Source organism: Protobothrops mucrosquamatus, unplaced genomic scaffold (genome assembly GCF_001527695.2).
Source record: "Protobothrops mucrosquamatus isolate PMUCROS unplaced genomic scaffold, P.Mucros_1.0 scaffold587, whole genome shotgun sequence".
Taxonomy (NCBI): domain Eukaryota; kingdom Metazoa; phylum Chordata; class Lepidosauria; order Squamata; family Viperidae; genus Protobothrops; species Protobothrops mucrosquamatus.
The window spans coordinates 111,865-139,364 of record NW_015386887.1 but is presented as its reverse complement, the minus strand read 5'-3'; the positions used below and the strand labels follow the sequence as shown (position 1 = coordinate 139,364).

The window sequence follows — 27,500 nt, the reverse complement described above, 5'->3', positions numbered from 1 at the left end:
CTACCTATCTATCTATCTATCTATCTATCTATCATATGAGCTGTCATGGCACAGTGGTTAGAATGCTGTATTGCAGGCTAATTCTGCCCACAGCCTGGAGTTCGATCCTGATGGGCTCAAAGTTGACTCGGCCTTCCATCCTTCCAAAGTTGGTAAAATGAGAGCCCAGATTGTTGGGGGCAGCAGGCTGACTCTATAAACCCCTTAGAGAGGGCTGTAAAGCACTGTGGAGTGGTATATAAGTCTAAGGGCTATCTCTATCTCTTTATCTCTCTATCCCATCCATCCCATCCATCCCATTCATCCCATCCATCCCATCCATCCCATCCATCCATCCAATCCATCCATCCATATCTATCTATCTATCTATCTATCTATCTATCTATCTATCTATCTATCTATCTATCTATCTATCTATCTATCTATCTATCTATCATATGAGCTGTCATGGCGCAGTGGTTAGAATGCAGTATTGCAGGCTAATTTTGCCCACAGCCTGGAGTTCGATCCTGATGGGCTCAAAGTTGACTCAGCCTTCCATCCTTCCGAGGTTGGTAAAATGAGGACTCAGATGGTTGGGGGCAATAGGCTGACTTTGTAAATTGCTTAGAGAGGGCTGTAAAAGCACTGTGAAGTGATATATAATTCTAAGTGCTATTGCTATCTAGGAAGCAGACCTTTGATTGACCGAGAGCCCAAACTAGCAACAGTGAGTATCCCCAGCTCTTCCAGAATTTTAACTTTACTAAAGATATTAGAGATGATCCCATGTAGGATAATCTGAGCTTTACCCCTGGACAACTATTTTTTATCTACCAAGGAAGCAAAAAGTTAGTCCCTTCTGATTCTAAAACAATAAAATTCAAATTAAGGAAGCATAGAAGAAATTGCTTTCGGCTTCATCCTACTATGAAGTGTTTACACCGTTCGGAAAAGAACACTTTACGTTTTCAGCAAGAATCTTTCCTCAAACAAGCCAGGAGCCAAATTCAGCCAAGCAGAATTTAACATTCAATCTAAACAAACAAACAAACAAACGCAGTGTAATCATTTTAACGGGGATGCTACGGCCTTAACAACTATCTACGCATCTGTTTTATATTTGAAATTAAAAGCAGCTTGATTCGATACCATCCTATTTGTTCCCTTACTCTGTTTTCAGTGTGTTTCCTGGATGAATGTGTCCTAGCATAGACAATTTGCTTTAAAACAAAACAAAACACCACACAAGGAGGACTGTAATTCAGGTAGCATCGTTTGGTATGAATGCAGAAATAACACAGGCATATTCTAATGCTTATCTTAAAATCTGGGAAGCATATTATCACCTAACTAAACGTTTGACTGGTAAGGTGTACAACATTAAAAGTGACAGGTAAGTACAGTTATATATACAGTACAGGTAAGTCCTTGACTTACAACAGTTCATTTGGTGACTATTCCATTCCATTCTATTTTCTATTCCCTATTCTATTTTCTATTCTATTTTCTATTCTATTCCATTCCTTATTCTATTCTATTCTATTCTATTCTATTCTATTCTATTCTATTCTATTCTATTCTATTCTATTCTATTCTATTCTATTCTATTCCTTATCCTATCCTATCCTATCCTATCCTATCCTATTCTATTCCTTATCCTATCCTATCCTATTCTATTTGTTCTATTCCTTATTCTATTCTATTCTATTCTATTCTATTCTATTCTATTCTATCCTATCCTATCCTATCCTATCCTATCCTATCCTATCCTATCCTATCCTATCCTATTCTATTCTACTCTACTCTACTGTCTGAGCTTCACTGTCATCTGAATGACAAGCTCCCTCCCCTTTCTAACCTCCAGATGTTCCCTTGTTGCCCCATCTGGAAACTGAGCGTTTGGTAGGTCCTTTCACCCCCAGGGAAGTTGAAGCAGGGATGCCAGTGGTGCCCAACTGGGGCACGGGTTGCTCCACAGTCCTGCCAGCTGCGACAGTAATTCTGCAAGTGCCTCCTTCCACGCCTCCACAGGTCTACGGAATGCAATGCCCAGCGGTTTCTGGAATATTTTGCTGGCTGAGAAAAAAGATCGGCACCGCTCAGACCTTCAGAGATGGCAAAATTGACTTGTCTGATTAGGGAAAGGGCAGGGACTACATTTATGAGGGAGTGGAAAACCCCTTGTGAATTTTTTTTATTTCTTTTTGTGGTTAAAGAAAGGAAGGAAAATGAATGTGATTTATGGGTTGGATGATTAAAACACGTAGAGGATGGAATGCAGGGAAATAGGAATTAGGCAAGGTGAAATGGGAATGACTTATAAGCAGTGTTAAGAAGATCCGAAGGTGCTTTTTATAATCTTTGCTTTCTGTTCTCTTTTTTTCTCCTCTTTTCTCTTTTTTTCTTTTCTTTTCTTTTTTTCTAAGGGGATGCCACCACGAGGAGATTGTTCTCCAAAGCACCAGAAGGCAGGACATGACACGACGGATGGAAACTAATCAAGGAAAGGTCTCACCGAGATTGATTGATTAATTAATTAATTGGTGGAATGGCGTGCCTTCAAAAATTGTGGGTGCTCCAACACTGGAGGTTTCTAAGAAGAGACTGGACCACCATTTGTCTGAAATGGGATAGCAGGGGGTTGGTCTAGATTCTAGAAGACCTCCAAGGTCCCTTCCAACTCTGTTATTCTTTTTTTCTTTCGTACGTATTCAGTATTTTTGTTTATTTCTTTTCTAACGTATGTAGTGCTTTCATCTTGTTATTTTTTTAAAATAAAAATCATATACATTTAAAAAAAGGGAACAGCTCAAATTTCCTGAGTTTTCCACTGAAGAAATTAAACTTTAAAACTAAAGGGAAAGAGGACACAGCTCTCTATTTCTATATCATGTACACAATTCTACACAAGATTCTACACAAAGAATAACTTACGTTCTTCTTCTTCTTTGGGAATTTATGGGAATTTCTGGTGGGATGGGAACATAGGTCCCACCCCAATGGGGTGGGATGGGAACATAGGTCCCACCCTTTCTGATGCAGTGGCAAGAACATCTGTGTAGTCACACTTCAGTACTGCAAATCAGGAATCATTTTGACTTCGCCAGCAGAGGGTCAAATTAAACAAATGTTTGAATTTGTACACACCTCTCCTTCAGGATATTAGGTGGGTAAATATATACCCGACAGGGGAAATTCTGAAGTGTTACACATACCAGAGGATGTTAATCTAGGAAAGGTAGACTGTTGAGAGACACTAGACTCTCTCGTAATCTAAGAAAGAGAGAGAGAAGCTTTTTGTGAAAAACGGGAATGAAACTCCTTGGGCCCTGATTAGTGACCGGTTTAGTTTCCCTCTGAACGTTAATCGTGAAGGGAGTTAGAGATTTGGCTGACCCTTCCAGGAAAGCAGAAGCTGGGAATCAAACACGAATCCAATTAGCTAGGATACATTTTGCTCTGCTGAGATCTGTTCGCATTCTTTCAAAAGGTTCCAGATCTGATACTAGCTTGTTCCTGCAGGAATGAAAGCCCGGTATCCAGAAGACCCATAAAGCAGTGGCTTTAACCATTTCAGCTTGTCAGGAAGCAAAGTTGGCTTAATCCCATCCCCTGGGTTTCAGTCAAATGCAGGGATTCGTTTTAATTCCACAATCCCGGAGTCTTGAATAAATGATGGGGCCATTGACTGACTGTTGCCCCATTTTATTGGCTCCTTTCAAACCATTATAGAGTGTTTGCTTCCCCCAGGTTCATCCCCCAGCTAATATTCCAGGTTTCCCTTGGATCTGGAAAGGCGAGACATTTAATCAATCTCAGTTATGAGTATCGTTGTTCAACCATTTTCGGGCCACATGGCTTAATAATAGGAGCTAATGGTGCAATCATCCCAGGTTAAAATTAGAATCATAAAAAGAGGCATTAAAAAGCTCTCGGGTCAGTTCATTTCACCCCAAGACAGAAGCTGCAAAATTCTCCTATTCTTTGGTGAAGTTAATACAGGGGCTTAGAAAATACGTGCTGAATTATGCCTGGTAATAATGATCTCTCTCGCACTCAAGGATGTTCAAGAATCGAAACTGACCTGATATAATTTCTCCAATATTCTACAAAGCACCCGAGGGCAGGACAAGAAGCAACTGATAGGAAACTAATCAAGGAGAGAAGCAACCTTAGAACTAAGGAGAAATTTCCTGAAAGTGAGAACAATTAGCCAGTGGAACAACTTGCCTCCAGAAGTTGTGAGTGCTCCAACATGGGAGGTTTTTAAAAAGAGATTGGATAACCATTTGTCTGAAATGGTCTAGGGTTTCCTGCCTGATCAGAGGGTTGGACTAGAAGACCTCCAAGGTCCCTTCCAACTCTATTATTCTATTCTATTCTATTCTATTCTATTCTATTCTATTCCTCCTTCCTTCCTCTCTCCCTTCCTTTCTTCCTTTCCTTCTTCCTTCCCTCCATCCTCTCTCCCTCCTCCCTCCCAGGAGTCAGTTGCCCGGTGTTTGAACTGACCACAGGGGATGCTACAATGGTCGTAAGTGTGAGAAATGGTCATGAGCCACTTTTTTCAGTGCCGTTGTAACTTTGAACGGTCACGAAATGAACTGTTGTAAGTCAAGGATGCCCTGTATTTGCTTGCTGCGTCTCACTTGCCCTCGAGCTGTCTGCTGTGACTTGTGATATTTGGAGGGTTTTATTAAGCGGCAACAGGAAGGGAGAGGCCAGCTTTGAAATTAACTTGCCAAAACGTCCCCTCAATATTATGAGAATTCCTCCCTCGTTGTTCAATGACCCGACATGCTGTTTGACAACATTAACATAATGGTGCTAAAACAAAAGCTTGCCACTTGGGAGAGGAAAAGCCAGATTACCTTCTGACAAGCATCAGAAAGAAAGAGAGATAGAGGGAAAGGGAGGGAGGGAGGGAGAAGGAAGAGAGAGAGAGAGAGAGAGAGAGAGAGAGAGAGAGAGAGAGAGAGAGAGAGAGAGAGAGAGAGAGAAGAAGAAGAAGAAGAAGAAGAAGAAGAAGAAGAAGAAGAAGAAGAAGAAGAAGAAGAAGAAGAAGAAGAAGAAGAAGAAGAAGAAGAAGAAGAAGAAGAAGAAGAAAGAGAGAGAGAGAGAGAGAAGAAAGACAGAGAGGGGGAAAGAAAGAGAAGACAGAGTGACAGAGAGAGAGGAGAAAGAGAAGGGAGAGAGATAGAGAGAGAAGGAAGAGAACAGACAGAGAGAAGAAAGAGAGAGAGAAAAAGAAAGAGAACAGACAGTGACAGAGAGAGAGGAGAGAGAGAAGGGAGAGAGATAGAGAAAGAGAAGGAAGAGAACAGAGAGAGACAGAGAGAAGGAAGAGAGAGAAAAGACAGAGAGAGAAGAAAGAGAGAGAGAGAAAGAGAACAGAGAGAGTGACAGAGAGAGAGGAGAGAGAAAAGGGAGAGAGATAGAGAAAGAGAAGAGAACAGACAGAGAGAAGAAAGAGACAGAAGAGAAAGAGAAGGGAGAGAAGAGAAAGAGACAGCAAAGAGACAGAGACAGAGAGAAAGAGACAGAGACAAAGAGAAAGACAGCAAAGAGACAGAAGAGAAAGAGAAGGGAGAGAAGAGAGAGACAGAAGGGAGAAAGAAAGAGAAGGAAGAGAGATAGAGAGAGAAGGAAGAGAAAGAGGAGATAGAAAGAGAGAGAAGGAAGAGAGAGAGAGAGGAAGAGAAGGAAGAGAGACAGAAAGAAGGAAGAGAGAGGGGAGACAGAGACAGAGAGAGAAACTGAATATTCACAAATTTCCACTGCCTGTCTAAGATTTGCATTTTCGACAAGGAGAAGCCTTCCATCAAACAGGACATCAGATGGAACGAAGGAAGAAGAAATCTTATTTCAAAACATTTATTTCTCTCCAGCTGGGTTCACGGGCCCTTCAAGCCTCGCTATTCTATACCTTCTATAAAGCAAGCAAAAGGCCTCACGTATCACGATATGCCACAAACATTGGCTTATTCACGACAATGACTAGACGTAAGCAACACAACTCAGATCAAGAAAAATAGCAAGGAAAAATAGCTGCAACCAAGGTTTGCTTTTCCAGTCTCATAAATAGGAGCCCGTTGCCAAGCATCCGAATTTTGATCCCCTGGCCCTGGGGAATGCTGCAACGGTCCTTAAGTGTGAAAAATGCTCACCGTTGTAACTTGGAACAGTCGCTTAACCAACTGTTATAAGTCAAGGACTTATATTCTCCACCTCACAAGCTTGTCCATCTACATTTTTTTCCCCTTCTTCAATTTTTTTTTTTTAAAAGAAATTGCTTTGACAATGCGCCTCTTTCTCTCTGGAGCCTTTCAACTATAATTTCTACCTGCTCTCTTCTGCCGTCTTCTTTCTTCCAGTTAGCAAAACACGCAAACAACGACCTTGTAAAATAATTACTCCACACAGATAGAATGCTGAGCTGCTTAATTGTTAGGAGCAACACAGTTGGTTAAGGGTAGAAACATCTTCAGTCTGCAATTTTCCAAGTTTCTCAGCTCTCCCTCTCTCTCCCCCTCTGTTTCTATTCCCTCTCCCTCTCTCTCTCTCTCTTTCCCTCTCTCTTTCTTTCTGTCTCTCTCTCTCTCTCCCTCTCCCTCCCTCTTTTTCTTTCTTTCCCCTCTCTCTCTTTCTCTCTCTCCCCCTCTTTCTCTCTCTCTCTCTCCCTCTTCCTCTTTCTTTCTCCTCTCTCTCTTTCTCTTTCTCCCCCTCTTTCTCTTTCTCTCCCCTCTCTTTTTTCTCTCCCTCTCTCTCCCTCTATTCCTCTCTCCTCCCCTCTCTCTCTCCACACATTATTAATTAGATTCCATTCATAATCTATCAGTTGAGGTCATGGGTGTCTGCTTCCCCCATGCTACACATCAACACAGTGGTCCCTTCTGGATCTCCTTCTCCCCCCAATTATCCTCCAGGGGATACAAAGGCCAATGAACACCTTGGACCACCCACTCAAAAACAAACCGCTGCTTTTCTAATGTGACACAAATAGCCTTAAGATTTGCAGGATCATCAAGCTCTCTTGGGGGGGTGAGGCAGGGGGAGAGAGTAGAGAAAGGACTGGCTGACTCAGCAGCCAACCTGGAAGAAAACCCATTGTGCCAGCTGTCATTTTCACAGCTGTCTCTCACCATAGACTCTTCTGCCGGTCCTTGAAAGCAAAGGATATGCAACCCGAGTTGTAAACTTGCAAGGGTGTGTTTGTGGGTATGGACCCCCTTTCTGCCACCACCCACGCATACATTCACAATATCTGTCTGTCTGTCTGTCTGTCTGCCTGCCTGCCTGTCTGTCTATTATATCTATCTATCTGTGTGTCTATCATCTATCATCTATCTATCTGTATCTATCTATCTGTTATATCTGTCTGTCTGTGTGTCTATCTATCTATCTGTTTATTATCTATCTACCTACCTATCTATCTATCTATCTATCTCTAGATAGATAGATAGATAGATAGATAGATAGATAGATAGATAGATAGATAGATAGAGCGATAGCGATAGCGATAGCGATAGAGATAGAAATAGAAATAGAAATAGAAATAGAAATAGAAATAGAAATAATAGAAATAGAAATAGAAATAATAGAAATAGAAATAGAAATAATAGAAATAGAAATAGAAATAGATAGATAGATAGAGATAGCAAGAGATAGAGATAGAGATAGATAGATAATAGATAGATAGATAGATAGATAGATAGATAGATAGATAGATAGATAGATAGATAGATAGATAGACAGATATATATAAATACATACATACATACATACATACATATACATACATACATATTATTTTAATCTGGGCCTTTTTTGGAGGTTAGGCTGGTCATTTTTCAACCCACACAATGTTCATGGGTTTAGAACTGCCCAGAATCTTTGGGGAAAATGGGGAATATTGAATAAGTAACTTTGAATGTTTCCAATGCTTACATATGCAAACTCCCTCAGAGAATGTGCCTTTGTCTACACACAAACACATCCTACGCACTCTTCATAAGGAGAGCAGGTGGGAACCCAACCTACCTGAATGTCATCTGGAAGATCTGCCCTTGGTTGACATGTTGGGTCCTGTTGTTGTAGCCATGAAGCATCTCTCCAAAGAGAGTGTCGTTGAAGTTCACATCTGGCTTGAGACACTTGGGGCCCTCACAGATGTCCGACAACAGGAGGCAGGACTTGCCATCTGGAGCTAGCTTGTATTCCTCAACGCAACTGAAGACCAAACACAAGAGAAAAGTCATCAGCATCGCTCCACAATGCAACTGACCAAGTCAGGTCCAGCTAAAGTTGGAAGTTCACAAAAGGGGATCACATGACACCCAAGACACTGACAATCATTTGACTATGAGCCAGCAATGTGCAGCAGCAACCAAAAAATCTAAAACAATCCTGGGTTGTATAAACAGAAGCATAGAATCAAGTACCATTACCGCTTTAGTAAGTAAGACCACACCTCGAATACTGCAGCCAATTTTGGTCACCATATCACAAAAAAGATGTTGAGACCTTGGGGAAAAAATTCAGAGAAGAGCAACTAAGATGATCAAAGCCCTGGAGACCAAAACATACGAAGAATGGCTACAGGACTTGGGTTAGGCCAGTCTAAAGAAAAGAAGAAATAAGGGGGACATGATAGCAGTGTTCCAGTATTTGAGGGGCTGCCACAAAGAAGAGGGGGTCACATTATTCTCCAAAGCACCAGAGGGAAGGACGAGAAACAATGGTTGGAAACTAACCAAAGAGAGAAGCAACCTGGAATTAAGGAGAAACTTCCTGACAGTGAGGACAATCAACCAGAGGAACAGCTTGCCTCCAGAAATCATGGGCACTCAATCACTGGAGATTTTAAAGAAGAGACTGGACATTCACCTGTCTGAGATGGTGTAGGTTCTCCTGCTTGAGCAGGGGGCTGGATTAGGAGACCTCCAAGGTCCCTTCCAGTTCTATTCTATTCTATTCTATTCTATTCTATTCTATTCTATTCTATTCTATTCTATTCTATTCTATTCTATTCTATTCTATTCTATTCTATTCTAATTCCAGGTTCATTCAGTTGGCTTTAAATATAGAATAAAATAAAACAAGGTATAGGGTGTAAAATGTCCCTCTGGCAACCCATGTAGAATTAGGAATACTCTGACGTTTCTTGAAAACCAGGATTCCACCTGACACGTTTCCCCCCCTCTTTATCTGTTCTCCCTTCTTCTGCAAGCTGTAAAGCAATTCACACCTAGGCAGGAAGTGGTGAACCCAACACCCCAGGGAACTGTGAAGGGCTGCAACACAACAAAATTGTTGCCACCTGCCGCACCTGGCAGTGTCAGGATTTGACAGATGTTTCACGGAATTGCTTTTAAAGGGAGTGCTTCTCTGGTGCAGAAAAGTACACCTTCGCATCTGGCTGAAGGTCAAAAAGGAAGTGGAGGTGCTAGATTTTTGCCATGAACTGAAACAGCAAATAAACTGGAGGAAGAAATGCAGGGAAAGGAAGTACACACACACACACACACACACACAGAGGTGTGTCCAAGAGAAGAGTACTGAACAAAACACCAGAACTTGAAGGAGAGAAATATCCCTTATTGGTGAGTGCCCATAGCATAAAGAATGTGGAAGCCTTCCATAAGGGATCCTCCCCATGTTTACAAAATACAGCATATAGGCTTGCACCCTGAGACATAGGTATTCCTTCTCTCCCTGCATTAACAGAGGGATAGAATCAAGTTCACATGAAGTGTTGATACTAATTTATGATGCCTTGGTAATGCCACACTTGGAACACTGCATCCAGTTTTGGTCGCTACTGAGGTAAAAAAAGATGTTGAGACCAGTGGTGGGATTCAAATCTGTGAACAGTCGGTTCTCTGCATGGATGCCACTTCCGGAAGTCCATTCTGGGTCTGGGCAACCAAAAATTAGCTACCAAACTGGTGCAAACTGGCTGAATCCCACCACTGGTTGAGACTCTTTGGAAAGAGTGCAGAGAAGAGCAACAAAGATGATTAGGGGACTGGGGGCTAAAACATATGAAGAATGGTTGCAGGAATTGGGTATGTCTAGTTTAATGTAAAGAAGAATTAAGGGAGACATGATAGCAGGCTTCCAATATCTGAGAGGTTGCCATAAAGAAGGGGGGGGGGGGTGTCAGCCTATTCTCCAAAGCACCTGAAGGCAAGACAAGAAACAATGGGTGGAAACTACTCAAGGAGAGAACCAACCTAGAACTAAGGCAAATTTCTTAACAGTGAGAACAATTAAGCAGTGGAACGGCTTGCCACCAGAAATTATGGGTGCTCCATCACTGGAGGTTTTCAAGAAGAGATTGGACAGCCATTTTCGATATAGGATCTAAAAGCTAAAAGATCTGCAAGGTCCCTTCCAACTCTATTATTCTGTATTCTGCCAAGCCATTGATCTACAACTCTGCCTTAAGCCAACATTTAGAATACACTCTCTTCCGTCACATTTTTCAAAGATCTAGCAAATTTTAAGAGTCAGCTGGGTGCAATAAATATCTCAAATTTGACAAAAGAGACTTAAATGCTTTACCTAGAAGAAATGTGTTTAGTTCAACCAAGTAAACTTTTAGTGACGTCCTCAGCGTGCCTGGAGAAAAGCAGGCCAACAGGGCAATGGCTACGTTTTCTCACCCTGAAGCTTTCAAAATACGTTGGGGAGTAGAGAGTATCCTTCAGTTATAAGGAATAGTTAGAAGCACTCTGCTAATTCACTATTTTGCAACCTCAGAAGCACATCTGTGGCGCCACCAAGTCCATATGAGACCTTGACTGGAATAGTAAGGAGGTAAATAAGATAAGCCTATTCAACTAATTGAATCTGGAGCTCTAGGCTCTGAGTGCTCAAACGGAATTCCTGTAAAATTGAGATAAAAGTAGGAAGGAACGCAGCTAAGAGACTACCACTAAGAGCACTCAACTCCTTCAAAGGGGGTTTTTTTTTTGGCCATGCATTTTGAGGGGGATATATAAAGAATGGAATGGAATAAGGAATAGAATAGAATATTGAATGGAATGGAATGGAATGGAATGGAATAGAACAGGATAGAATAGAATAGAATAGAATAGAATAGAATAGAATAGAATAGAATAGAATAGAATAGAATAGAATAGAATTAAGGAATGGAATTAAGGAATAGAATAGAATAGAATAGAATAGAATAGAATAGAATAGAATAGAATAGAATTAAGGAATGGAATTAAGGAATAGAATAGAATAGAATAGAATAGAATAGAATAGAATAATATTTATATGTTACTTATATGCAAGGGTGTAGGTCTATACATATGTTGTATATAATATGTTTTAAATGTGTGTTATGTATGCGTACACTTGGAGAGGAAGCAACTAAATTTCATTTTTAATGTGTGCCAATGTGCCCACAGGAAAAAAAATGACAATAAAGGTTATCTAGTCGAATAGAATAGAGTAGAATAGAATAGAATAGAACAGAATAGAATAGAATAGAATATCCCCAATTCTATTCAAGAATTGGAAGGGACCTTGGAGGTCATCTAGTCCAACCCCCTGCTCAGGCAGGAAACCCTACACCATTTCGGACAAATGGCCGTCCAGTCTCTTCTTAAAAACTTCCAGTGTTGGAGCATTCACCGCTTCTGGAAGCAAGTCGTTCCACTGGTTAATTGTTCTAACTGTCCGGAAATTTATTCTTCAGTGGGTGGATGATCAATGTTCTAAAGGCTGGGCCCTTCTTTCTTACCCACAGAACATGTGGATGGTGCTGGAGGTTGGGTCCCACAGGAGAGGGAGAGTTTGCTGAAGGCATAGCTGCTCGCAGCCGCCGTTGAAGCCATCTGAGCAATCAATCCCCTTGGAGTAGTCGTAGCAGCCGGTCCCATCCTTCATGGGTCTCAAGTCCTCAGGGCACTGCATGAAGAAGGGAAGAAAAGGAGAATTCAAGTGAGGGGGGAGACCATGGTGTCTGATGCTGTAGGAAGGATGCAAAATGCTGGTGGAATGGGGGACAAATAGCGTTGGTGCACCTGCAAGGAAATTCGGAACACACAACAATGCAGTCCATCCTTAGAGACTCCTTTTGGGGGGGGGGGGTACTGATAAAGGAGATCAGGATTGTAGATCAGGATTGAAATGTGTGTGTGTGTGTGAGAGAGAGAGAGAGAGAGAGAGAGAGAGAGAGGGNGAGAGAGAGAGAGAGAGAGAGAGAGAGAGAGAGAGAGAGAGAGAGAGAGAGAGAGATAAGCCACCTGGGAAAGCCAAGGGAAATCATCAAAACGATTAAAAAATGAAAATTGGAATATTTCGGGACAGGTGATGCGACACCCAGAAAAATACGGCATACTCCATTTCATCCTCCAGGGAAAGATGGAAGGCAAACGAGGTCCAGGCAGAAGAAGAACATCATGGCTTAAATAATCAAAGGGACTGGTTTGGACAAAACTCAGCCGCACTTTTTCGTGCGGCTGCTGATAAAAACAAGATTGCCAACATGATCGCCAACGTCCAATAACGGATATGGCACAAGAAGAAGAAGAAGGAGAAGTGTGTGTGTGTGTGTGTGTGTGTGTGTGTGTCCCCTTGGTGCTCTCTGAGCATGGCTGTTTGCTTGCCGATGTTTCATTAGTTTGAGTAATGAAATGTCTGCAAGAAAATAACCAAGTTCACAGAACCGCAAGGACCCCCATTCTTTGATTTGGCCTAACTTTGGGTGAGTTGATTTGATTCAATGCCTGCGTTTTCCAGGCTTTTACACAACTCTTCAGCACAACAAGAAAGCACAGGGGTCACCCATGAACTGATCAAAGACCTCAAAGCATTGCAGTGGGTCGTGGATGTTCTCCATCAAACAACTCCGAATAAGACGTCTACAATAACCTTTTAACTTGGCGAAGGGACAATTCCACGTTCGGCATCCAAACTAAAACGGAAATCGACTCTGTTCACAAAATATGGGTAAGGCTCTCTGCAAATAGCAGAATAACAGAGCTGGAAGGGACCTTGGAGGTCTTCTAGTCCAACCCCCTGCTCAAGCAGGAAGCCCTATTATCGCTTCAGGCAAATGGCTGTCCAGTCTCTTCTTAAAAACCTCCAGTGATGGAGCACCCACCGCTTCAAGAGAGGCAAGACAAGAAATGGATTGGAAACCAACCTCAAGGCAGGCCTAGAAAAATGAGTAAGTGGTAGAAGATGAAAACATTTAAGGCAAAATGGATTTATCCCCTTCTACTAATTTCCTATTCCAGTTCTCCCTACCCCACCAGGTTTCCTGGACTTCCAAATCTTTGCTTTTCCAGGCAAGAGCAAGCAGCTTGTTGGGAAAGCCCAAAATCAAGGTAGAAATAATTGTAACCAACCAATGCCGTTTCTTAGCATGCTGAGTGAAGTCCAAAATGTGCCAGGCACCAGTTACAAGCCCTGAAACCCTGATGAAAAGTCTAAATATGCTTTAAGGCCCAGAACAGAACAGAACAGAACAAAAGAGTTGGAAGGGACCTTGGAGGTCTTCTAGTCCAACTCCTGCTCAGGCAGGAGACCCTATACCATTCCAGACAAGTGGCTATCCAGTCTCTTCTTAAAAGCCTCCAGTGTTGGAGTATCCACAAGTTCTGGAGGCAAGTTGATAGATTGTTCTCACTGTCGGGAAATTTCTCCTTAGTTCTAGGTTGCTTCTCTCCTTGATTAATTTCCATCCGTTGCTTCTTGTCCTGCCTTCAGGCGCTTTGGAGAATAGCTTGACTCTCTCTTCTTTGGGGCATCCCCTTATATATTGGAACACTGCTATCATGTCCCCCCTCATCCTTCTCTTCTAGACAAACTCATCTTTTCATTAAACTAGACAAAGTCAATTCCTGCAACCGTATGTTTTAGCCTCCAGTCCCCTCATCATCTTTGTTGCTCTTCTCTGCACTCTTTCCAGAGTCTCAGGATCTCTTTTAAGCTGTAGCATCCCCACAATGTAAAAACTGTAGGGGCGCCACGATGCAGATTGCGACAGACACCCGGGGTGTTGGGATTCAAATAGAACTGTTCCCATTTTCTAAGCAGGGAGTCCTTAACACATTTCCTCCGGCCCAAAAATAATTAGCATTTTTAATTTCAGTTTCCTACCAAGCATTTTGGTTAAAGTGGGCATTTACTAGCATTAATCAATGCCTGCTCTTATTAAACAGGACTCTTATCTTCCCCTCCACCCCCCCTATTATTTACTTCTCTGAAACCTGTCCAAGGAGGAGGGGGGGATGGAAAGGAGAAAAGACCACTCTCTTTGGATGGTAGGAAGAAGATAATAAATGGGGCTGAACAATGGCTCAGCAAATGCACGATGGGATTCCTGAATCGGAGCAAAAATCCCAGAAAACCCTGAGTTGCGAGAAATCAACTTGCAAATGGCTTCTTCCAAGCCAAGCCAAGCTAGAAGACAAACACTTTTTAAATAATAATAATTTGCAAACACATTTACATATTTGCAGCCTCTGACCACTTATATTTGACCGTCCCTGTTTTCCAGACTGCAAACCCCAAGGTTTTGCTTTCTTAAAAAATAATAATAATAATGTTTGCACAGAACATATGAACGAAAGTTGCCGAGAGGCAGGCAGCATTTAAATGTAATTTATTATTATTATTTGCTCTGCTGCCAACAACTCATTGGAAATCCCAACCTTGTCTTCTGCCTTCTGAACCAGAATGGAGAAACCTGAAGACCGGCCAGCCCCATCATAAATCTCAACCAGATCTGGCCGTGCAAAGTTCCTGGCGGGATTTCAGGGCTTGCAATAATGTATTTATGGGTTAAATAAACTTGGATCGTGGTGATTAACTTAATATCTGCAGAACTGTTTCCCTGCTTCCAAAATGGGCAGTTCGCTAATTGCAAGTTGTTAATCTTGTTGCTCAGAGGAGGCAGGATGCCAAAGGAGGGGGAGGAGAAAGTTTGAAGAAAACTCTGATCTCGGTTAGTATATAGGTTAGAAATAGGTGATTTTCCTCTAGAATTATGAACTGGACTCCAATGACTTGGCATTAACAGAATAACAGAGTTGGAAGGAACTTGGAGGTCTTCTAGTCCAAGTATCCTGCTCAAGCAGGAAATTCTATATCATTTCAGACAAATGGTTGTCCAGTCTCTTCTTAAAAACCTCCAATGATGGAGCACCTACAACTTCTGAAGGCAAGCCGTTCCACTGATTAATTGTCCTCACTTTTAGGAAGTTTCTCCTTAATTCCAGGTTGCTTCTCTCCTCGATGAGTTTCCATCCGTTGCTTCTTGTCCTGCCTTCTGGTGCTTTGGAGAATAGCTTGACTCCCTCTTCTTTGGGGCAACCCCTGAGATACTGGAACAGTGCTATCGTGTTACCTTGTCTTCATTAAACTAGATATACCCAATTCCTGCAACCGTTCTTCGTATGTTTTACTCTCCAGCCCTCTAATCCTTCTTCTTACTCTTCTTTGCACTCTTCCTGGAGTCTCAACATCTTTTTTATATTGTGGTGACCAAAATTGGATGCAAGTGAGATCTTACCAAGGCATTACAAACTGGTATTTTGCAGAATCTTTCAGGGAAAATATATGATTTTTTTCCCTATGTATTTTTCTACAAAGGACATTTGTAGCTGTTCGAAGCTCATGTGCTGTTCCATCCATCCATCCATCCATCCATCCATCCAACCAACCAACCATCCATCCATCCATCCATCCATCCATCCATCCATCCATCCATCCATCCAACCATCCATCCAACCATCCATCCATCCATCCATCCATCCATCCATCCATCCTGGTGCCATCATACTATCCATACTTTGTCTTCTTCAGCTTTGAGTGTCCTTACCTGGGAAGGTATTGGTAACCCTATCAATGATCTCTATGACTTGGTTGCTGCTACTCATTCCCCCTTCAGGACTGATGGAAAGCTGACCTATTAATGTCCATTTCCTGAGGCTGCCAATAAAATCCAGTTTCAGCTAGGATTGATCAGCCTGCCTCAAAGGGCCAAGAAGCCATAATTACGGTGAGTTTTAATCAATCCTGCAGCAATCCGGCGGCAATTCAATTTGTGATCTGCCTCTCTAGTGACACCAGACCTAGAAATTATTAGAAAATCAATATTCTATTCAGCCAATAATTCTTCCTGGATAATCGTAGGCGAAGGGTCCTTCGTCAAAGCAATCCTGCAGGGACCTTTCTCCAGTTGGCTGGTGGGTATCAAGGAAGGAAAGTAAAGTTTTGGAACATTTGTTTCTGCAAACTATCCAACCGAGCTGAGGGAGATAGGGAGAAAAAGCTGGAAGAAACATTTAGCCGGAAAAATCATTTCTGGATCTTTAGAAAAGATGCAGTAAACATCTCAAGTGAGGTCCATCCAACATGTTCCTGCAACACGTCCATCAGAAGGCCCGAGGCTCATTTGACTACACTCAAAAAAACGTTGCCGATGCTACTATGGAGGGCCTCTGAAGCCAAGATGAAAGGAACAAAATGCAAAAATTGCTCAGGAAACAAAACATCCCCCACCCACCCCTTGTTCTTGGTTGTTTTTCTCTAATTTTCTTCCCCGTCAAAAACGAAAATAATTCCCATTAAGACATCAGATGCGTTTCCTGCTTTCCGAAGACTCCGAATGTTTGATTACAGACCCTGTTTCCAAAACATTTCAGGAAAATGTGAAAGAAATTGCTTAAAAGGTTTTTTTTTTTTCTCTCTCTCTCTCCTTCTTCTCCCTCCATCTTTCTTTTTTCTCTTTCTATTAAGCTTAGCTCTTTTTCTTACTAATACGGGGGGGGGGGGGAGAAAAGAAAACTTAACAGAATGTTTTTGAGGGAGTGTAAATGACCACCTTTTGAAATTAGTCTGTCGCGCTTTTCTAAATATTAGCAACTGTTTTGCCACGAGAGTGTTTTGCTTCATCAAAGCAAAAGAGATGGTTTTGGCACTCCAAAAACAACTGGAAATTAGAATGGAAGAGACAAAAAATACATCCAAACAATGCAGGCAAAACTATAGTAAATCCTTGCAGAAATTATGAAAGGACACAGGGGAACCTCATTGTTGGAAGAATAGAATAGAATAGAATAGAATAGAATAGAATAGAATAGAATAGAATAGAATAGAATAGAATAGAATAGAAATATTGGAAGGGACCTGGGAGGTCTTCTAGTCCCACCCCTGCTCAGCAGGAAACCCTATTCCCTTCCAGTCAAATGTTATCCTTTCTTTTCTTGAAGATCTCCAACGATGGATCATCCACAACTTCTGGAAGCAAATTGTTCCACTCTTTAATTGTTCTAACTGTCAGGAAATTTCTTAGTTCCAGGTTGCTTCTCTCCTTCATTAGTTTCCATCTGTTGCTTCTTGTCCTGCCTTCATGTGCTTTGGAAAATAGCTTGACTCCCTCTTCTTTGTGGCAACTCCTGAGATATTGGAACACTGCTATCATGTCACCCCTACTTCTTCTCTTCATTAAACTAGACATACCCAATTCCAACAACCGTTCCTCGTATGTTTTAGCCTCCAGACCTCTAATCATCTTTGTTGCTCTTCTCTGCACTCTTTCTAGAGTCTCAACATCTTTTTTACATCATGGTGACCAAAACTGGATGCCGTATTCCAAGTGTGGCCTTACCAAGGCATTGTAAAGTGGTATTAACACTTCACCTGATCTTGATTCTCTCCCTCTGTAAATGCAGCCTACAACTGTGTTGGCTTTTTTTGGCAGCTGCAGCTCATGGCTGGCTCCATTCCCCATCCAGACCTAGACAATCTGGTTTGAAAGCTACTGAAATCCTGGTTTAAAAAAAAATCCTCTCTTTGGTGTCATTTGATGTCAAGCCGTAACATCTGCTACTTCCATAAATTAGCTCCATTGTCTATAAAACACCTCAGTGAACACGGATCAGCAGGATAGCAGCTGAGTTTCAGGAACTGGCGGGTAGATTCCTAACAGGTGCCACAAGCTGAAGCGTAACGCTCGGGTAGATCCATCAAGAGTGATAGCAGTAGGCAAGCGGAAAAAAAAATATCTGCATTTTCCATCCGTTTCTCTTTCAGTCGCCTTTGTTGACGGGGCTGCTGGGGTTATCTGGCAGGAAATGTCACTGAAATCCTGAGGAGCACATGCGGGGCGGGTAAAAATCCTCAACTTACGACCACGATGGAGCCTCAAATTTTCTGTTGCCAAGAGAGACATCTGTGAAATGAACCTCGCCCCATTTCATGACCTTCCTACAGGGGATTGGTCTAGTTGCTAAGTTAATAATAGGCTTGTTAAGTGAATCTGGCTCCCCCATTGCTTGTCAGGGGGTCATGGGACCCCCTGGGACATTGCAACGGTCATAAATAGGAGTCAGCTGCCCGGTGTTTGAATTGAACATGGAGGATGCTTCAATGGTCGTAAAAAAATGGTCCTACGTCACAAAGGTGCTTTTTTCAGCAGGACTTTTCTTTGAAGACGTTTCGCATCTCATCAAAGAAGCTTCTTCAGCTCCGGCTGGATGGATGGTGGGGACTGGACCTGCCCTAAGTCCATTTTTCAGCCCCGCTGTAACTCTGAACGGTCACTAAATGAATTGTTATAAGTCCACAAAGAAGAGGGAGTCAAGCTGTTCTCCAAAGTGCCTGAAGGCCGGACAAGAAGCAACGGATGGAAACTAATCAAGGAGAGAAGCAACCTAGAACTAAGGAGAAACTTCCTGACAGTGAGAACAATTAGCCAGTGGAACTCCTTGCCTCCAGAAGCGGTGAATGCTCCAACACTGGAAGTTTTTAAGAAGAGACTGGACAGCCATTTGTCCGAAATGGGACAGGGTTTCCTGCCTGAGCAGGGGGTTGGACTAGATGACCTCCAAGGTACCTTCCAAGTTTGGAAAAATAAATACTGGCGCCACGGCAGGATCAGATTATCACAGTGAGAATCCTCAAAGGTGCATGACAAGCAAAGGGAAGCACCAAGTCTGAAGCTCGGGATGCTGATCCTCATTCTTTGGTTATTATCTTCTACGGTGCCAAGATTTCTGCTCCGGCTTTGGCAGTGAATTGTAGACTCATTGTGGTACAAAAAGAAGTGTACTATATTCAACAGTGTGCAGGATAACTTTGCCCACACCACAACTCTACTCATGTTTAAATATTTCTGTAGCATTTGAGAAGTTGCACGTTGATGAGAGGGCATGCATACAGACAAGGGGCCAAAACAACATTTCCAGTAGCCAATATCCAGGGAATTGCTTTACCTTGTCCCTTGTGCTCTAGTTATCAGCTTTTTACACGGACACTTCTCCTGTTTTCCAAAAGACAGCTGGCTCACCAGGGTAAGCAGCATAAACTCAAGTACCTCTCCCTCTTATTCCCCTGTCTTTTTCCTTCCTCTTTCCCTCACCTCTTACAAGAACCACCCATTGTTATTCCTTGCACAGATGTTCAAATGGCATTTCTCTTCTCAGCCCAAATATCCTGGCTCTTCCTAAACAACTCCTGGTGTTAACTACCATGCAGACATCGGGAACGATTCCACAGAAGAACGAATCCTCTCCGGTTGTAATTAAATATTTCAGTTGTTGCCTAGATAACGCACATTTCTTTTTATTGGTGCCCAAAGAGGAATCATTAGCCATCCTTGTCTTCCTGCTAGATGAAATAGGTAAAGGAAGTTCTCGGAGTAGGACCGCAACGGACCCCAAAATTTCTATTGCTACGTGAGGTAGTTGTTCATGGAATTTTGCCCCGTTCTTGCCACACTTGTTAAGTGACTCATTGCAGCTGTTGAGTTAGTAACACGATGGTTAACTGAATCCGGCTACCTTATTAATTTTGCTTGTCAGAAGGCCCCAAAAAGGGATCGGATGACCCCGGGACACTTCAATCAGAATAGAGCTGGAAGGGACCTTGGAGGTCTTCTAGTCCAACCCCCTGCTCAAGCAGGAGACCCTATACCATTTCAGACAGGTGAATGTCCAGTCTCTTCTTAAAAACCTGCAATGATGGAGCACCCACAACTTCTGGTGGCAAGTCGTTCCATCGGTTAATTGTCCTCACTCTTAGGAAGTTTCTCTTTAATTCCAGGTTGCTTCTCTCTCCTTGATTAGTTTCCATCCGTTGTTTCTTGTCTTGCCTTCTGGTGCTTTGGAAAATAGGTTGACCCCCTTCCTCTTTGTGGCAGCCCCTCAAATACTGGAATCCTGCTATCATGTCCCCCCTAGTACTTCTTTTATCTAGACTGGCCATTCCCAAATCCTGCAGCCGTTCTTTGTATGTTTTAGTCTCCAGGCCCTTAATCATCTTAGTTGCTCTTCTCTGCCAATAAATATGAACCAGCGTCCAAATTTTGATCACATGACCACAGAGGATGCTGCAATGGTCGAAAGTGTGAAAAAATGGTCATAAATTACTTTTTTTCAGCGACGTTACAACTTCAAACAGTCAGTAAATGAACGGTTGTAAGTTGAAGACTGTATGTAAACAAATAAATAAATAATTGGGCTTCTATGGTAGGTATCTAGCATCAGAGAAGGAGAAGGAGAGAGAAGAAGAAAATGGAGGAGAAGGAGGAGGAGGAGAAGGAGAGGAAGGAGAAAGAGAAGGAGGAGGAGAAAAAGGAGAGGAAGGAGAAAGAGAAGGAGGAGGAGAAGGAGAAAGAAGAAGAAGATGGAGAAGGAGGAGGAGGAATGAAATACTGCGAGGTATATGAAATTCCAAATAAATCCAGTTTGCTTTCACTCAAGGAAATTAATACAATGATCTCATATACTGTGTGCAAAAAAAAAAAAAAGCAAAGGGTTATATTTTGAGAGAGATAAACCTGGAAGCACAAGACCCATTTCATTAGAATCAGAAGGGAAGATGGCAATTGAGCAGTATGTATTCCCCAAAAATGATACAATAACTACAACCTGAATATGAGAGAGAGAGAGAGAGAGAGAGAGAGAGAGAGAGAGAGAGAGAGAGAGAGAGAGAGAGAGAGAGAGAGAGAGAGAGAGAGAGAAAGAAAGAAAGAAAGAAAGAAAGAAAGAAAGAAAGAAAGAAAGAAAGAAAGAGCAATTGCATAATCTCAGGAGAAGATTATGTCTTCTTCAAGGAGCTGCAGATGGAGAGAAGGTCTGCATTCCCAAACTCTCTGAAATCCAAGGCCTCCATCTTCCATGGAGCCAAAAGTTGTACCTACCACACAACCGGTTGAGTCCACTTGACGATCCGATACGCATTTGAAGTTGCGGGTACAGCCTCCGTTATTGTGAGAACAATCCCGAACCGGTCCGAAGGAAGAGAGAAGGTCGTTGATGGTCTCAAAATAGGTCGACAACATTGCTTCTTCCCTTGAAGAAAGAAAAGGTCCATTCAAGCCAGCTCAACTCAAAAGTCAAAGAATTGACCATCCTTTATGTAATTCTTTCCCAAATTCCTTCGGTTCGCCCTCTGGCCTCCATACTTAGTGCAATTAAGCCAAAGTCAGATTAATTCCCTCTCTCTCCGTCTGCTCACTCTATTATTTAACGATTTCCCCCTTTAGTAACTCCCTTCCTCTTTTCTTTTCTGACAACAATTCAAATTAGAAGTCTCTTTCAATGTCTTTTGTCATGCATAACCTTAGTAAAGGGTTTCCTAAGTGGAGCAAGATCAATTAAAATACTCAATATATTTTAATCATGACTTCAGAAAAATGACTTCCAAATAAAAGTAGAGATGTGTCCTATTTCCAAGCAGCCAAAGACAATTTATATTTCCATTCCTTATTCTATTCTATTCTATTCTATTCTATTCTATTCTATTCTATTCTATTCTATTCTGCATTCTATTTTATTCTATTCTATTCTGCATTCTATTCTATTCTATTCTATTCTGCATTCTATTCTATTCTATTCTATTCTACTCTACTCTATTCTATTCTGCATTCTATTCTATTCTATTCTATTCTATTCTATTCTATTCTATTCTATTCTATTCCATTCCATTCCATGAGTGTGAAGGAGAGAAAAGCAAAGAAAGGTTGTTTTGGGGACAAAACAGCTATAGAAAAGTATTAAAAAGGGGGGGAAACCATTAAAAAAACTGAAAGAGAGAGAGAGAGAGACGCTGGGAAGCAGAGCAATGAGAATTTTGTATTGTGTCAGTGCAGTTGCGTCAAAAGCGTTTTCCAACTGAAAGACCATTTTTAAGGTGGAAGAACATTTCCTAGGGCTTATGAGAATGGTGTCTGAAAATTCAGTAAGTGCTTCCACTGGGATTTTCCCAACTTCATGCACCACCAAGGACTTATGTTTTCAACTCACATCCTGCTCTGAACTGCCACTTCGATGTTTGCTTCCAGTTTCTTAATTTACCGCTACACAGTTCCATGCAAACCTCTCAAGCATACTACCGCAATTTAGGCTAAAACCCCACCAACAAACAGAAAAGTGGTAGATTTCAGTGAGAAGGGTAAGGATGGAGAGAGAAGATCAATGTGTTATGGCATATGGTCCAGATTCCATACTTGTTAAGGAGTTTAAAAAAAAGGCATTTCAGAGGAGTAGGAGCCAACTTAGTTTAGATAGTTTATGTAAGAGAAAGAGAGCGAAGACGACTCCTCCCTAATAGTTCCCAGAAAGGGCTTCATATAGGTAGCAGTCTGCTTCAGTTTGGCAAGAATCTGTCTATAGGTATAGAACAATAAAGGCATCTACTTACAAGAACTTCCTTTCCTTCTTTCCTTCCTTCCTTCCTTCCTTCCTTCCCTCCCTCCCTCCCTCCCTCCCTCCCTCCCTCTCTCCCTTCCTTCCTTCCTTCCTTCCTTCCTTCCTCTTTGTGGAAAATGACACAAAAACATTCTTTCACTGCCAAAAAAGACCCAAGTCCAAACTGGTGCCAATCTCATAACTACTCATAAAAATCACACAACGTTTGTCTAGGGTTGTGTAGAAGAACCCCGTAACACAACACAGCTTTTGGAATGGGTGACAGAATTTGCCAGGGCACCATAGATCTCACTGTCCCAGTTAGAGAAAAGGAAGTCACGTCAAACAGAAAACCTGGAGCACTTTAGCAAGCGGTACCCCCACGAAACAAACAGGCCCAATTTCCCAAGAATCAAACAACTGGGTGAATTGCGATTCAGCTCACTCAGCTATGCGGGCCAGTTATCCTCCATGTGAAGGACCATGAAATTAAATAAACCTTATGCTGGCTGACAGCTATATACAGGGTTTAGTGAGAGAGAGAGAAAGAGAGAGAACTTTTTCGCTGTTACCTGCAACGTGACCCCATTTTGAGTTGAAAATTCTGGATCCCTTTCCTACAGCTGAACAATAGCGAGGCTTCAGTCAAGAGAAGTTGACGGCGTTTCACAAGAAATGACTGATGCACCAAAAGATTGCGATGGAACCATCCTAAGATTAGAGCAGGCTTCCAAAATTAGAGCATTTGGCTTTAAATTCCACAGTACCCAGCCTGCCTTTCCAACCACAGTGTGGGTAATCCTCAATTGAGCCCAAGACTTTTGTTGAGTTGAGTTTCACCCCATTTTCTTGTTGTTAAGTTGGTAACATGGTTGTTAAATCAATCTGCCTCCAACTACTACTACTACTACTACTACTACTACTACTACTACTACTACTACTACTACTACTACTACCACTACTACTACTACTTCATAATAATAATAATAGTAATAATAATAATAATCATCATCATCATCACACAGTCAGCCAGATGTTCAGACTGGATTTGGCATTTTTATCTACCTATCGAGTCCTTCCCAAGGACCTGGGATAGGCAGATGTGGATGTTTGATGGCATATTACAGATTTCGTCACAGGATGGAAGCAGTTCCTAGTAAGGCTGCCTTTTGCAATTGACTAATGGCGAATTTGTCAATGCCAATGGTGTTCAAGTGGTGCTCCAGTTGTTTTGGGATTGCACCCAAGGCGCCTATTATTTTGGTGCCACCCTTACTTGCCTTTGCCACAGTCTTTCTATTTCTATTTGTAGGTCTTTGTATTTTGTTATCTTCTCCAGTTCTTTCTCGTCTATTCTGCTGTCTCCAGGCACTGCCACATCCACTATCCAGACTTTTTTGTCTTTCTTATTGATGATTGTTTAAGTCCGGGGTTTTATGTTGCAGGTACTTGTCTGTTTGAATTATTATTCAAATCGAACGTGAGGATCCCACTACTGTCTTTTGTGTTTTTTCATGTTGGGTAAATGGATGCATCGGACAATAAACTCATTCTAAATTCTGCCTCTCAACGCAAAAAAGCATCTAGATGCCCCTTTCTTGCTTGGCTTATTAACTGCGGATGAAAATCGTGACACAGAAATGAACTTCGAAAGATATAAAAAGTAAAAATGGCGTCCACCCTCCACCCCCACCCCCCAAATTAGACTGATTTGGCACCTCTAAATTTAGCCGCGCGCAACCTTCTCAGCTTTTAATCCCAGGAAACATTCCTCGTTTAGAAACATCTGCTTCCATTCAACCCGCTTCTTTTAGAACAAAAGTGTGATCCAGATATGTATTTCCACCCAAGCCGGCACTCGGAATATTCTCCCGACAAAGTTTCACTTCATGCCACAACACGTTTGCAAATTTATTAATAACCAAAATTATTAATAGAAGCAAAAAAAAAAAAAACACCCCAAAAACCAAAATAACTCAACCAACAACTTGAGCTCATTTAACATCTAGCAGTCTGCAGCAACTGACAGCAGTTTTCTAGTAATTGAACTATCATTAGCTTAAACATTAAAATATTTTGAACCGTGAAGGGTTATTTGCGATTTAGGGATGCTGCAGCCTCAGAATCCCAACTGGAGCGTGGTGAAATATTTTTCCTGAACACATTGCTATAAATGTAATCAAAGCACTGCATCTACTAATTTGCTCACCTTATCTCTTCCCATCATGGCATATATTTTGAGTATAGGAAATAATTAGTTGGGCTTGGTTGAGCTCTAAAAGCTAAATGGAATGGAATGGAATGGAATGGAATGGAATGGAATAGAATAGAATAGAATAGAATAGAATAGAATAGAATAGAGCTGGAAGGGACCTTGGAGGTCTTCTAGTCCAGCCCCCTGCTAAAGCAGAACCTATACCATCTCAGACAGGTGAATGTCTAGTCTCTTCTTAAAGACTAGGATAGGATAGGATAGGATAGGATAGGGATATAAAATAAAATAGGGATAGAATGGAAGAGAAGATGAATAGAATAGAATAGAATAGAATAGAATAGAATAGAATAGAATAGAATAGAATAGAATAGAATAGAATAACCCTCCTTCTCTTCTTCTCCTTCCCCCAGTCTGCAAACCTCACTCCCTCCTACCACTGATGTTACCTAGTTGGGTAATGAAACGTCTGCAAGAAAACCACCAAGTTCAGAGAGTACCAAGGACCCCACAGTCATCGTCGTCGTTCTCCTCCTCCTCCTCCTCCTCCTCCTCCTCCTCCTCCTCCTCCTCCTCTTCTTCTTCTTCTCCTTCCCCCAGTCTGCAAACCACACTCCCTTCTAGCCTGTTACCTAGTTGGGTCATGAAACATCTGCCAAGAAATCAACCCAACTCAGAGAGCCCCAAGGACCCCACCAATCCAGAATCTCCCTTCTAGCACTGATGATGTTACCTAGCTGGGTCATGAAACGTCTGCAAGAAAACAACCCAGCTCAGAGACCCTGAAGGACTAGGCACTTCCTAGCAGCAAAAGAGGGTGGGCTTCCAGGACCCAGCATCCACTGCCATTGGTAAAGCATCTTGGCAAACCCAGCCAATTTAAGACGTCCCTCCCCCTTCGAGCTGAAGAGCTTCTTTCCTCCTGCCAAAGTCACTGAAGGATGGATGGATGGATTCAGTCTGAGCTGCTCTTTCCCACAGGGGTTGAATGAAACGTCCGCCCGATCAGGCCTGTCAAAACAGATCAGAGCCTGCAAAGTGGATCCAGGTTGTCAGCCTCCATTGTTAGCAGCCGGCCTCTGGTCGCCAAGGGGGAGGACCGGACTGGCACGGAGAGGCCTTTTTCCCAAGCCCCTTTCCACGTTCTTTGAAGGGCTGGTTCTCACGATCCCTCCCTCCTCAGCTGACAATAACAGCACAAAAGCTGATTTTTTTCCCCCCCCAAAAAAGCAACAGCGTTCCAGAAAGAAGCGCGGCTGGCATTCCACTCAAAGGAAAGACTGCGAGAGACTCTTGTCATCAGCTCAGAGACGACAACAGTGGGGAAACACGGACGGCCACAAAAAGAGAACATTGGGATGACACATGTTCCCTGTGATCAATGGGATGGAGGAATGTGAAGAATACAAAAGGAGAGCCGGAACGATGGTGTGGAATCAGAGGTGTTTTTTGTTATGAACGCAGGAAAGGAAGAAAGAAAAAGAACATCTAAAGGAAGGCCTGGATTGCTGTACAAAAGGCAGGAAAACACGAATCAGCTCCGTTGGAAGGCAACGGAGCAGTAAGGCGAACATAAAACGGCATGAATAAAGTTGTGATTTGGGGGAGAACAAGGAAAAGAAGAGCTGTATGGAGTTTCACTCCCAAGGGGTCAGCCTTACCAGGTAGACTGGACCAGAAATAGGACCAGGTGAGCTAATTCTAGTTCATAGTAAAGCTACGTTAACAGAGGGGTCCTTGGTGGTCTCCGAGTTTGGTGGTTTTCTTGCAGACATTTCGTTACCCAACTAGGTAACATCATCAGTGCCAGAAGGGAGTGGGGTTTGCAGAGTGGAAAAGGAGGAAGAGAACAAAATATAACCGGATTTTGGAGCACATGGCGTTAAAGTTATGTGTTGGGGGGGGTGGGGGTCAACGTATTCTCCATTGCACCAGAAGGCAAGAGAAGAAACAACGGATGGAAACTAATCAAGGAGAGAAGCAACTTGGAATTAAGGAGAAACTTCCTAACAGTGAAGACAATTAACCAGTGGAACAACCTGCCTCCAGAAGTGGTGAATGCTCCAACACTGGAGGTTTTTAAGAAAAGACTGGACAGCCATTTGACTGAAATGGTATAGGGTTTCCTGCCTGAGCAGGGGGTTGGACTAGATGACCTCCAAGGTCCCTTCTGACTTTATTATTATTATTATTATTAACAACCTGCCTCCAGAAGCCGTGAATGCTCCAACACTGTAGTTTTTAAGAAGAGACTGGACAGCCATTTGTCTGAAATGGTATAGGGTTTCCTGCCTGAGCAGGGGGTTGGACTAGATGACCTCCAAGGTCCCTCCTGACTTTATTATTATTATTATTATTAACAACCTGCCTCCAGAAGCCGTGAATGTTCCAACACTGGAAGTTTTTAAGAAGAGACTGGACAGCCATTTGTCTGAAATGGTATAGGGTTTCCTGCCTGAGCAGGGGGTTGGACTAGAAGACCTCCAAGGTCCCTTCCAGCTCTGTTCTGATTGATTGACATCCATAACCAAGCCTGGACTGAATGCATCCTGCTAACCATCAGGAAATCAAATATTTGGTGGTTTGCCCTACGGGGGGAAGAAAAGCCGAATTTGTACTGTGGGGGGGGGGGGGAAAAGGCAAAACCA

General features: G+C 42.3%; 1 protein-coding gene across 1 annotated transcript in view; it reads right to left on the bottom strand.

Moving 5' to 3' along the window:
• Window positions 1-27,500, bottom strand: part of ASTN2 (astrotactin 2) — a 208,859-nt gene that overhangs the window by 81,773 nt on the left and 99,586 nt on the right. The window contains exons 10-12 of the mRNA XM_015817424.2: window positions 21,152-21,302; window positions 11,738-11,904; window positions 8,023-8,211 (exon numbers count right to left, since the gene is read on the bottom strand). Of these exons, the coding sequence (XP_015672910.2) occupies window positions 8,023-8,211; window positions 11,738-11,904; window positions 21,152-21,302 (507 nt within the window). The remainder of the gene's footprint in view (window positions 1-8,022; window positions 8,212-11,737; window positions 11,905-21,151; window positions 21,303-27,500) is intronic.